Source organism: Rattus rattus, chromosome 1, assembly GCF_011064425.1.
Source record: "Rattus rattus isolate New Zealand chromosome 1, Rrattus_CSIRO_v1, whole genome shotgun sequence".
Classification (NCBI taxonomy): Eukaryota; Metazoa; Chordata; class Mammalia; order Rodentia; family Muridae; genus Rattus; species Rattus rattus.
The window spans coordinates 127,791,028-127,804,559 of record NC_046154.1 but is presented as its reverse complement, the minus strand read 5'-3'; the positions used below and the strand labels follow the sequence as shown (position 1 = coordinate 127,804,559).

The window sequence follows — 13,532 nt, the reverse complement described above, 5'->3', positions numbered from 1 at the left end:
GGATTTCAACCCAAAATTCCTGTGGAGCCCACATTAGAAGGAATATGAGTATCCTGAAAGACTTTCTAAATAACTTTCTTTAAAAAGTAGTTTTAATCTCTAACTCTGAGCTGTCACTACTTATCACACAGCAGAGGACCTATAGCCTGCTAGCCCAGTCTGTTTCTATTTCTTTGTTTAAAGTTCCCATACTTGAGACATCATGTGATTCAACATGGCGCTGGCCCCCTCTTACTTAGAAATTAAAACTTTCTCTCAACTCTTAGAATTACTAGTGGATTCTCGCCCAGCACGTTGGTTCGCCATCTCTTGCTGTAAAATTATAAAAAAAAGGCTGTCTTTTACCCTGCACTAGATCCGGCACTGAAGTGCCCGAAGATATCTGGTAGATATCTTTGTCTCAGTCAGCAAAGCCTCTCACTGGCTTTGCTCTATCCCATATCACACTGCCGATGGCGTCTCTCTGAGCCTGGCAGCAATCTCTCTATCCAACTAGTTCCCAAGGCAAGTTGCCACCATGCTAGAAATATACATCCCAATTCTGTGGCGACTTAGTGTCTCTGACCACCATATACTCTTAAACTTAAATCGCCACATGAAAGAACACACAACACAATAACCTCTGATCCAATTGATAAGATGTAATTGCCCACCTAGACATAATAAGCCCTGTACACAGCCATCCCTTAAGAACATTCATACTTAGATCTTTGACAACCTAGAAGGCAGAGACGCAAGTGTTACTCCTCTCAACTTGTTGTACAACTTGTGTTAACCAAAATGTTTAGTACTTCTTGAGCGAATGATGCACTGATGCATAGAATACTGTTAGCGACCTGGTCACATAGTATTCAGTTGATGTGTGTTCTAATTTTAGCCTGTTTGGCTTGATTTCTTGACTCCAGCTCTCATTAACTCATCAGGTTATAGTCCCAGGTATAAAGGTTTTAATTACCAATGGATTCCGAGTACTATTGGATAAGGTGCTGCCTTCTGCCAGCGGGCCCTGTGTATTTTTATGTAATTTCTCTTTTCCCTCACATTGATTTATTGGATGATTCTACATTAGCAGAGAGGACAGGGCTCTTCAATTGCTTTAACCACAGGATCCATTAGTTCTGTCAACACAGTAGAAAGAGTATGAAGCCCATCCCATTGGGAAAGCTGGTTTTCTGTAATATTGTTAATAAAGTCAGGAGAAAGTTGTGCATTACATGGACTGAGTATTAAATAATGACAGATTAAACAAAATCCCTCATTACAACTTTATTTTCCTTTTTAAACCTAAGGGAAAGGGATGAAGAAAATCCAGAACAGTCCTCATGCAAGTCGTCAAGAGTGGAACTGTCTTGTTCTCTTTTAGAACAAACGCAACCTGCGGGACCCTCACTGTGGAAAAGCAAGGACCATGAGTCTCAGAGTGAGGCTCTGGACAGGGCATCCAGTGCCTCATCTGTGGGTGGAATGGACATAAATCCCAATGGGAAGAGTCCTGGCAGTAAGTCATTTTCCACAGAAGATCTTAGAGCAAGAAAAAGAAAAGAAGTGGATTTGTCTACAGAAGAGGAAGTGTTGGAAGAGTTACTCAGGAGCACAGAGCCAGAGCTGGCAGTTCAAGTGAAGGTTGAAAAGCAGGAGGCAGATGTCAACATCAGAAAAAAGCCAAGGATGGATGCAGAGAGGAATCAGCACCTGAATGGTGGCCCAGTGTCAGAAAGCAACAGCGTACTTGTAAGTAACGGTTTATTTTATTTTATGGGACGAGATCTCATGTTCCCAAGCCTGGTCTCAAATGAGATACATGGGGACAGATGATCTTAAACTTCTGATCCTTCTGCCTTTGTGTCCTGAGTGCTGCATCTGCGGTTGAGATCTTTACATGGCCTTGGCTTCTTTTCCTTAATTCTATCCCAGGTGACCCACAGCACACAGTGAGCACAGACCTGCAGAAGAGTGGTTGTAGTTTGAGTCGCAGAAGCCCTTGCTCTGCCTGTGCCTCACAATTAGAATCCACATAGGAAGATACAAGAATTGAGTACCATGTATCTATCCATGGACGCCACTAACATAGTTTTCTGTGAAGCAGCAAAAGGGCTTTCATTTAATATTTAAGGGTTCATGACAATGTGATCAGACAATAAAATTATGTTACTGTGGTATGTGGTCCCGTTGTATAATTCTTTTATTCATATTTTACTATTTTGAAACCTTCAGCAAATTGATGTAAGCAAGGGCGCAGCGAAACCTGAGCACTCTGTATGTCAGGAAAAGTTCTTATTGTAGATAAGACCGAGAGAATAGTCACGGGCATTTGGGGAAGTCCACGGCAGCATGGCTACCTCTCTGGGGCAGAGAGGAACCTAGCAGACAGAGATATCTCTCTGGTGCACAGAGAGACTGAGGAGGAGCGCTCCTCCATTATAAAGAACAAGTAGCTGTATGGTCAGGACAGAAGCCTGTAAACTGGAGCAGCATGGGAGTTTAGGGGCTTGGGTATACATAACAGGTACAAGTTAATAGTGACCAGAGGAGCCTGAAGGTTAACCTGGCGATTTGATATGTGACTAGATGCCCCATTTGCCCGTCTCAAATAGGATCAGATAAGTAAGTGGCTATTTGAAAATCTGTTTCACAGGCTTCCAAGCGCCTTTCAGCTTCCTCTGTCCACCAGGAATACTATAGTCCCGCCTGAGCTGAGCCCAGATTCTTGAGATATCATGCTTTGGTTGAGGGAGGGGTCTAGTATTGGGGGTTCCCTTTGGATCTAACAGTGACATAAATGAAAAATGCAGTGTAGGAGTTAAGAGAGAATAAACAAGTTAGGTCTATTAAAAAATAGATCACTATATTTTAACACTAACTTGCTTTTAGTAAGAATCTTCAAAAAGGTTTCCGTTTTTATCGTAAAGTATTAAGGACATTTTACTTTTCTGGCACTCAGGAGGCAGAGGCAGGCTTATCCTGTGAGTCTGAGATCAGCCTGGTTGACTTAGTGAGTTTCCAGCCAGGTAGGCTTGCACAGTAAATTTGTACCCAAAAAAAACCAAAAACAAAAACTTCACCTTTTAATTTTAAGGTAATTGCTGATTCTCTTGTATGTGAAAGAAATGGTATTGAGAAGATCAATGAGCCCTGCAGTCGATTTTCCTAGTTACATGGAAAGCATGATACCACGCTATGGCATCACTTATAGGAATGGTGTGGTTAACCAACCTTACTCGGTGTTAAGATTATTCTTCATTTGGTTTTCTTAAACCATTTTGAGGATTTATATTTGTAAATGTTTATAAAGGAAGGTTGACCAGCACTTCATTGATATTCTACCATCCCAGCCAGATATAGTGTCTTCATAGTTTTCTTTATGATATAGATTAACTATTAATGTAATTTTCTGGATATGATTTTATGACTTTATGTTGTGTTTACATTTTGTTGGATATAATTTACTTTTACTTCCAGGGTCCTAGCAGAATTGTTTTTGAGGTTTTTAAAGAGATTGTTTATTTATAACTCCTATGAACAGTGTTTTTTATTTTTTTAGCAAGAAGATGAAACAGAAAAGAAAGATGAGCTTCAGATAGAAGCATGGTCAACAAAACGTGAAGTATCTGTAAGGAAATTCTTATTTTATTCTTGCCTTTGACGTAAATCATCATATACTTTTCTGTCACTTTACATTTTCCTTTTATAATTCTGCCCCATTTGGGGGTGTGCCTCTTCTGGAAATAGATTCTGCTAGAGCCATGAGACATTGAAGAGTATAGAGAATCTTAGGTTTAGCCCCTTCTTCTGTACTGCATGGACACAGTCTTGAGCAAATGGTTTTCTTAAGGAAAGTTGTTTATCAAAATCAAATTCAGTAATAGATATGGGATGCCTGTAAGTTCCAAAAGGACTAGGCCAGTTTTACTTAAGTAAGGTTCTGATTCCATTATCATCAGATGGGCCTTTATGGGGGCTTTTCATTTTCGTTCCTTCTATCTGCACTTATCTAACATATAAATTATACAGTTCACCAGCTGAAAGAATAAATAGCTGGGTGTGGCCTATGCCTTTAATCCTAGTAAGGCAGAAGCAGGTGGATCTCTGAGTATAAAGCAAGCCTGGTCTACATAGTAAATTTCAGGTTAGCCACATTTCCATAATGAGACCCTTTCTCCAAAAAAGAAAAAAAGAATTAGGATGGTCAGTCTAGATGTATAAGTATCAGGATGAATTAGATCAGGTAAGGATTAGATTAGAAGTAAAAAGAATTGCAGATCCAGGCTGTGAATTTAACATATTATAGCTCAGACACATCCTTGTTAATCAGAATAGGAACTATTATAATCAATACCTTTTTGTCAGTGAGAAAAGAGCATAAAAACCAGACTCAAGGAACTCTTGGAAAGCATTATCTGCTGATGGTAGTGATTCCCTGTAAAGTGGTGGCAAGGTGCCTGAAGCTGGCAAGAGCGTGGTGGATGGGGCAAAACTTCCAGCCTGATTTGTTTCAACTTTGGAAGTGTTGACTGTGTGACGTGCAGTTAGATGTTGTCATGGAAAATCGGGACCCTTTTATAACCATCGTAGCTTTGGGCGCATCTCATCAGTTTGCTGCGCATACTTTTCTTATGTGATGGTTTTACTAGGAATTAATTGAGAAGCTGTACTGGTTCAGGCCAGCGGCATCCGGCCAGTGGCATGGTTTCTAGTGCAAGTTTGGCTTTGGTGAATGATGTGCTCTGGAGTGTCTCCTCCATCCAGTGAGATAATCATCACTGATTGTCATGTACAATGTACATTGTGATGCATATCAGAGTCTGATTGGAAATGGCGTGTATAGGGTAAGAGAGGATGATATTCAAGCTGATGCATTATTTACTTATTACTATCATCATCATTGCTATGCTCACAAGCTCACAAGGCACCCACCCCCATTTCACCTTTCCAGTTTGCTCCAGATGCTGAACAGTAGTTGAATGGTCCATGCTGAGTAACTTCAGTAACTTTTCGTGTAGTTGTATAACCTTCTTGGCCATGCTTTCTGATGGCTGCCACCACACTCCTTGTTTTCAAGCCCCCGCCTCTTTTACTAAACCTCTTAAACCATTAGTGCATTATATGTTCACTGTATGTTTATGTGTCCCTGGGTCAAGTGTGTTGCATGTACTCTCTGCTGCCTGATGAGCCATTTTGAACTCAACAAACTCACTCAGATTTGCTTTTTGTCTGACATCCTTCTTTATAATATAAAATGAGCAGAAAATAGAAAGTCTTTATTAAAAATACAAAGCAGTAAACCTACATGTACCACAACGGAACTCTGTCCTAAGTGTAACTGTCAGCATCTCAGAACCATGAGAAGAACACACAAGCAGATGACTGGCACATGCCTGGGAATTATCGGGGTACAGTGAGAAACCCAATTGACCCCTCTCGAAAGTGACAAATGATGCTTTGAAAATCGCCAAATAAGAACAACTTTTTAAATTTAGAATTCTAAAAATAATTTTTCAAAAAGAAATCTCATTTTCAAACTGAGATATATGAAGTGGTTTTGTTGTTCTTCTTCTTGTTATATAAGCCATAAAAATTCCACTCTAGAAAAAAATGTATAAAATAGGAAAAGGAAAATGTACCTACATACAGCCCCACTATGAAAACATAAGGAGTACTTCTGAAAATAGAAAACCCTTTAAATTTGAAGTCAGAAAGAATGCTTTCTTGGTGTGAGTGTTTGTAAAATGCTGAAACACTAATAAATTACAGGCAAGCATGAAAAAATACAAAGCAGGAAATATGCATCACAATTCTATATTCGGTAATCACCTTTCTTAAGAATGTGTTTCAATCGCAGACAGCAGATTTTAACAGTGTAAAGCTGCATTTACTGCCAATGTGACAGTCGTAAAGTACATAAGCACTGAACCTCATTGAACAGATATCAGTTAATGACCACGTGGGTTCAGATTGCCTTCTAGATGTGTTAAAACGATAAATATAGTAGTTGGGGGTCTATACAATGGAATATTTAATGGCATGGCACAGTACTTATGGGAAAGAAGCAGTATGATGACACATGTCAGGAGAATATCTATAAGAAGGCAGCTTGCTGAAGTACTGTCCAACGCTCTAGGTATAAAATACCGTGCAAATTACAGTCTTCTAGGTGGACATGCTATTGAACGTTTTCAGAACTGTCAAGCTCCTGAGTAATTTTCCGGTTTTGAAAGAGATGTGACTGATCCCAAACACAAAGTTTAGGTGCCAGAAACAACTCTGTTTTCCCTTGGGTGTTTGGGCGTTTTTCTGTAGATTTCTAAATGACAAGTAAATTTCCCTTCCCTTCTGATTGTATCTAACCATTTAATCTCCACTTAAGAATACCGACGAGCTTCCGGACAGCAGTGAGGAGCTTCCAAGAAAACTGCTGCTGACTGAATTTAGGTCACTGGTTGTCCATAATAACACTTCCAGAAATCTGTGCGTACTAAATGGTCGTGGTGAACTGAAGAATTTCAAGAAATTCAAGAAGGTAAGTGTTTTTATTAACTCTGTCTTCAAAGGCCAGTGTTTGGATTGTTGAAACACCACTGGTACTAAATACAAATAAAAGGACTATTTAATGGATTATTTTGGTTTTTTGTTTTGCATTTTAAGTTAATTTATTTTTCGTTGTATGTTATGTGGAGGTTAGAAGACAGCTTACAGGAATCATCTCTTTCCTTCCACAGTGTAGGTTTTAGAGTATGAAGTCTTGATTGTCAAGTTTGAAAACCTATTCTTTATCTTCTGTTTCAAAGTTAATGAAAAGAGTTGCTAAAACACAACACAAACTATTAATAAACATAGGACATTTAGAAATAAATGTACTTAACGATAATTTAGTTCTGAGGTTGCTGTTTATCCAACTTAAGGATTAAGTAGGCTTTATCTCTTAGGACAGGATCATCCTGGTTCTAATGTTGATCCGTGACTACTTGAAAAACAGCATTCGTCACCTCAGGACTTGATGAAGATAAGAGAGTTATGGGATAATATAGGTAGAACTGTGTACTCTGTCACTATCAGATCTGATCTGTGCACTGCCTTACATCACTGCCCTCTGTCACTGTCAGACCTGGTGTGTGCACTGTATTACATCACTGCCCTCTGTCACTGTCAGACCTGATGTGTGCACTGTATTACATCACTTCCCTCTGTCACTGTCAGACCTGGTGTGTGCACTGTATTACATCACTGCCTCTGTCATTACACCTCACCATCCCTCCCTGTCCCTGTCAGACCTGATGTGTGCACTGTTCACTGTCAGACCTGATGTGTGCATCATACATCACTGCCCTCTGTCACCGTCAGACCTGGTGTGTGCACTGTATTACATCACTGCCCTCTGTCACTGTCAGACCTGGTGTGTGCACTGTATTACATCACCTCCCTCTGTCACTGTCAGACCTGGTGTGTGCACTGTATTACATCACTTCCCTCTGTCACTGTCAGACCTGATGTGTGCACTGTATTACATCACCTCCCTCTGTCACTGTCAGACCTGATGTGTGCACTGTATTACATCACTTCCCTCTGTCACTGTCAGACCTGATGTGTGCACTGTATTACATCACTTCCCTCTGTCACCGTCAGACCTGATGTGTGCACTGTATTACATCACTTCCCTCTGTCACCGTCAGACCTGATGTATGCACTCTATTCCATCACTTCCCTCTGTCACTGTCAGACCTGATGTGTGCACTGTATTACATCACTTCCCTCTGTCACTGTCAGACCTGATGTGTGCACTATATTACATCACTGCCCTCTCTGTCACCGTCAGACCTGATGTGTGCACTGTATTACATCACTGCCCTCTGTCACTGTCAGACCTGATGTGTGCACTGTATTACATCACCTCCCTCTGTCACCGTCAGACCTGGTGTGTGCACTGTATTACATCACTTCCCTCTGTCACCGTCAGACCTGATGTGTGCACTGTATTACATCACTGTCTGTCACCGTCAGACCTGATGTGTGCACTGTTACCACTGCCCTCTGTCACTGTCAGACCTGAGTGTGCACTGTATTACATCACTTCCCTCTGTCACTGTCAGACCTGGTGTGTGCACTGTATTACATCACCTCCCTCTGTCACCGTCAGACCTGATGTGTGCACTGTATTACATCACTCCCTCTGTCACTGTCAGACCTGAGTGTGCACTGTATTACATCACTTCCCTCTGTCACTGTCAGACCTGGTGTGTGCACTGTATTACATCACTTCCCTCTGTCACTGTCAGACCTGGTGTGTGCACTGTATTACATCACTTCCCTCTGTCACTGTCAGACCTGATGTGTGCACTGTATTACATCACCTCCCTCTGTCACTGTCAGACCTGGTGTGTGCACTGTATTACATCACTGCCCTCTGTCACCGTCAGACCTGGTGTGTGCACTGTATTACATCACTGCCCTCTGTACGTCACTGCCCTCTGTCACTATCAGACCTAGTAGTGCACTATGTTACATCACTTACCCTTCCCTTTACTCCCCAAGTCCTCCCAATTCTTCCCACTCCTTGTCACACTCAGCGCCTCTTTTTCTTCCATTGTTCTCCACACACAGATTAATAAGTACAACCCACTGAGTCCATTTGGTAGCACTCCTTGGGACTGTGAACACTAGCTTTTAGAAAGGAGGCTTCCAGATAAATCCAGTTCTGTTTTTCTAACTCTTGAGTCTAAGCTCATGGGGTCTTCAGCAGTGGGAATTTATGCAGCTTCTGGAAGCAAGCAGGGCTATGGCGATGGCGACGGTCCATATTATTTTGGGAATTGCTTGGGTTCCTCTGACCAACAACTTACAAGGAGGTTTCTCATATCTGGTTGGGGTTTTTGTTAGTGTATGGCTCTTGGAGGGAACATTTTTTTACCCTATGTAGAGTAATTTCATTTAAAAAAATACATGAACATGTGCACATGTGTGCGCACATGCTCAGACACATTTACACACTTGTACTTGGAACTTCTAATCCTCCTGTCCCCACCCAGTACTGTGTATTGAGGTTCCAAGAGGGTATCATCCATGTGTGCCCTTCACCCATGCTAAGCAGACACTCTGTCCTGAGCTGTAGTTCTGATACTGTTACTCATTTTATTTTAAAACATTTATGCAAAGTTTTTTTGCTTGTTTGTTTACTTATTTTGTGTGTAAGGGTATGCACATACCACAGCATATATGTCTGGAGGTCACAGGACAACATGCGGGTTATGTCTCTTCTTCCACTAGATAAGCCATGAGAATTGAACTCAGGTTGACAGGCTTGGTGGCCGGCACCTTTATCCCCAGAGCCAGCCCCATTTTTGCTTTTTGTGATAGAGTCTTACATGAAGTATGAGCTTGCCTGCAACTTGATGTGTACTCAGACTGCTTTGAACTGTGTAATCTTCTTGCCCCAGCCTTTCAAGTGCTGGAATTATAGGTTAAATTTTGAAATACTTAGAATAAGATACAGTGTTTTAAACTATAGTTTGCTTTCCTTGGGTTGCTTTGATTACTAGGTAACGAATTAAAGCAATTTTAAAGTAAAACCTATAATTAAAACAACGAAGTGTTTTTCATTTGTGGGCAAGTCCTAGCGGCCTATCTGGCTGGACAGTAACAGCAGAAAAGGGTGGAAACACATGGGTCTGTGCAGGTGTCTGTCTGTGTCTCATTTTCACTAAGAAATTCTCACCTTAGACAGTTATGCACAACTTACGCTGATTGTATTTTCTTTTATTTTTTAAAAAAACTAGTTATCTTACTTTATGAATGTGTTTACCTCACTGCTTACTCTTTTGCAGGCAACGTGTCCTGGAGCAGGAAAGCTTCCACACATCATTGGAGGATCAGATTTAATAGGTCACCATGCTCGAAAGAATACCGAATTAGAAGAGTGGTTGAAACATGAAATGGAGGTGAGTGGGAAGTGAGGCCCTCGCACTTGGGCTCGCATTTTAGCCTTTTGTGACTCTTTTTAGTGTGGGTGGTACAGATGCATGTGTAAATATGTGTGGGGCAGGGGTGGGGCGGGGGTGGGACGGGGGTGGGGTGGGGGTGGGAGGCTGTGCACATGTGGCAGCCAGAGGTTGATTTCAAGCATCGTATTATTCCCCACCTTGTTTTGTATGTTTTGTTTATTTCTGAGACAGGGTCTCTCACTGAACCGGGAGTGCCGGCTGCTCAGCCATCTCCTGCCTGGGTCTTTCCCCTGGTGCAAAGGTTCCTGGTGTGTACCCAGCTCTTACGTGGGTGCCCGGGCTCTGAACTCAGGCTGTCATACTTGCACAGCAAGCCCTTCATCCACAGAGGCATCTCCCTGGTCCCAAGTAAATATCTTACAGACAAACCCAAGTGTGACATTAGTTCATCCATTTAGGAAAATCATCCCATTACAGAGCATTTAGATTACTCTCTATTTTTCCATATCTATTTTAAGAGAATTACACATTTTTGTTAGTTAAAAGCAAGTGGGATCTGAGTAGATTAATCGTAATTCCTGATGTAAACGGAAAAGAAGGACTGAAGCCAAGGAAAATGGAAGAGAACGTGGCGCTGAGAGAGATGGCCGCAGGGCATGTGTGTAGACGGGGCGAGTGGAGCGAGGGCCGTCCAACTGGAGCTGCCGTCCAGCGGTTCTGAATCCCTCTTCAGTTTCCTGAGCTCTGTCATTTTCCTGTTTTCTCTGTAGTGTCCTTCTGCAGCCCCCGTAAGATTTTACCAGTCTTACTATAACTTTGGTAGTTTCTCTGGGTCGTCGCAGTTTACTGTTTCTGTCTTCAACACTGACTGTCCACATCCAGCGTGGAGTTCTAAAGACGTGGGTCTTTTCACTGCCGAGCCTCTTTTGTTTTCCTCAGCTCTTCCTATTTTCTGCATATAGTTTGCCAACGAATCCAATACCTTATCTATTTTCTATTGTTTGTCTTACGTGTACAAATGTTTTATGAATGCACATTCTTTGGTGCCAGTGCATAAAATAATGAGGAAGGTAAAGCCTAAGTCCAGCTTCTCTTTGTTGAGGAGGGTGAGAGGCAGACGCAGAATGAGAGCAAGGGAAAGACCAAGGAGACGGGAGCCGCATGGCCCCCCAGCGTGCTCCCGGATGCTTGGGGGAGTTAAACGATGAGACAGCCGCCGGCCTTTCCCATCTTCTGTTGGTCTCCCTAGGCATTAGAGAGGGGCTGCATGTGTGTTGTCTGTGCACGGTCAAACGCCTGGTTTGTTGCCGCAGTGGTTCCGGCGCTCGTGCAGCTGCTGCACACACACACCTGGGCATACCACATGGTGACATCGTGCCCCAGGTTTACCCTCACGACCTCGTCTGTCATGGGGACTCTTGTTCTTTACCCTTTCTCTCGTGCTGCAAACCCATCTCAATTTTCCTAAAGTTTCCTTAAACACCAAGTAAATAGTGAAGAAACTGACCTTGAAAGTGACTGGATGTAGAAAAACAAATGGAGGGTGTCTTTCTAGGCAGAGGGAGTGATCAGGAGTTACGTTTTTGCTGCTGAGTTAATGAGTCATTGTGTTAACTCTGACAGGCACAGAAACAACAAGCGAAAGAAGACTCTCTTGCTGATGATCTGTTTAGGTAAGATTTTACTTTTCTCCCACGGCCATTTGAGATATGTAGATATAATTCAGTTATGTGGGCTGGAGAGATGGCTCAGTGGTTAAGACCACTGACTGCTCTTCAGATGTCCTGAGTTCAATTCCCAGCAACCACAAGGTGGCTCACAACCATCTGTAATGAGATCTGATGCCCTCTTCTGGTGTGTCTGAAGACAGCTACAGTGTACTCATATATAATGAATAAATAAATAAATCCTTCATTCAGTTATGTTCGTGACAATTAAATATTTGTTTCTTCTGACCTTATAAGATTCCAAAAGTATTTCAATCATCAGTCTGTGTGAGGTTTTTGTTATAGGAGAATGAAAGGAACAGATTTTGAAATCAGACAATTAAGAGTCCAGACCATTTGTCTAGTTTTAATTTGACAAATGGATAAAAATGAAAGATTGGATGAGAGATCCAAAACTGGTTGTGTTTGCTTTATGTCAGGTTTTAGAGAGTTGTGAAGAATTTATAATTTAATATATTCCGAGATTTCTAGAAACCCAAAACGCTTTGCAGTGGTTATCTCTCGAATACTAATGAGCTACCATATCAGGCAGACGCCGGCTGAGGCAGAGTAACATTCTTTCTCAACCTAAAGTACTTACTGTGTGCATGTGCACACATTTATCCATAGCTGCGTTTATGCACATGTGTGTTGAAGCATGCACACAGTAAGTGTGTTTAAGTGAGTGTGTGGAGTTCAGAGAACAACTTTCAGGAGCCAGTTTTCTCCTGCCACGTGGTCATGGGGACTGACCTCAGGGCTCCAGGCTCAGCAGCAAGAACTTTTACCTGCTGAGCCATCTTGCCACCCCCACCCCCCCACCCCCCGTCTGCTTGCAGTTTTACAATTTTATTGACTCGATAGTTGATAGTGTAAGTAAATGGTAAGAATGGTGACAATACTGACTTTTCACAAGTACAAGAAAAGTCCATGAGACATCTGCTGCTTGACAGCCCATTAATGGAATCCCTACTGAAATGTCCTTTAACGATTTTTTTTTCTTTGCAGATATAATCCTAATGTAAAAAGAAGATAATTGAACCTTATAAAGAAAGCTAGAGAAACACATTTCTACTGCAGACCAACTGGGATACATGAATGTAGTACATAGGAATTACCAATGCTTTAAGGCTTCAGTTTATTAAATAAAGCAAGCAAACTCCATTCCTTTTGTGTGGTCTCTGGGGTAATAGATAATTTTCCCCCTCATTTTAAATGTGTTTCTTACTAAGTAATTATCACAATAGTGTCCAAAATCCTGAAATTACATTAAGGGTAAGACCAAAGTCTTATCCACTAGCTGATTGATTTCCACCATGGGTTGGGGAGTTATATCTATATATAAATAATAAATACAGATCTATATCTTGTACTTACTTCTGTGACTCAGTCTTTTTTTTTTTAATTTATTTCTTCATTATTATATATACAGTTCTCTATGTGTATGCATGCTTACACACCAGAAGAGGGCACCAGATCCAAGATTGTTGTGAGCTACCATGTGGTTGCTGGGAATTGAACTCAGGACCTCTGGCAGAGCAGTCAGTGCTCTTAGTCTCTGAGCCATCTCTCCAGCTCTCCCTGACTCATTCAAATTTCTATGCATTCCTTTTCAGGAATTTATTCTGTACCTTGTTCATTTTCACTTTAGACTGGAGGAGAGGCATATCAATGTAAGGTTTTCTTTCCCATTATTCTGTGGCTTCCCTAAACCGATGTGACCCAATTCCACTGGCGTCGGTGAGAATATGTCCCACATCTTTCAGAGACTGAAGTAGGATGCAGCCCTCACACTGACTACATCATACCGAAGAGAAAGATGGACCCCTTTTGGGAGGTTTTACTCAGCACAGTGACTCTGTCTTGGCTTCTTAAATGTCCAAGTATGTCTGTC

The 13,532-nt window shown here is 41.7% G+C and overlaps 1 protein-coding gene across 1 annotated transcript in view; it reads left to right on the top strand.

Moving 5' to 3' along the window:
- Nbn (nibrin) overlaps positions 1-13,014 on the top strand; it is a 36,143-nt gene extending 23,129 nt beyond the window's left edge. Inside the window, exons 11-16 of the mRNA XM_032905532.1 lie at positions 1,290-1,731; positions 3,542-3,610; positions 6,365-6,517; positions 9,816-9,929; positions 11,556-11,605; positions 12,647-13,014. Coding sequence (XP_032761423.1) covers positions 1,290-1,731; positions 3,542-3,610; positions 6,365-6,517; positions 9,816-9,929; positions 11,556-11,605; positions 12,647-12,674 — 856 coding nt within the window. The 3' untranslated portion in view covers positions 12,675-13,014. The remainder of the gene's footprint in view (positions 1-1,289; positions 1,732-3,541; positions 3,611-6,364; positions 6,518-9,815; positions 9,930-11,555; positions 11,606-12,646) is intronic.
- Positions 13,015-13,532: the final 518 nt, after the last annotated feature.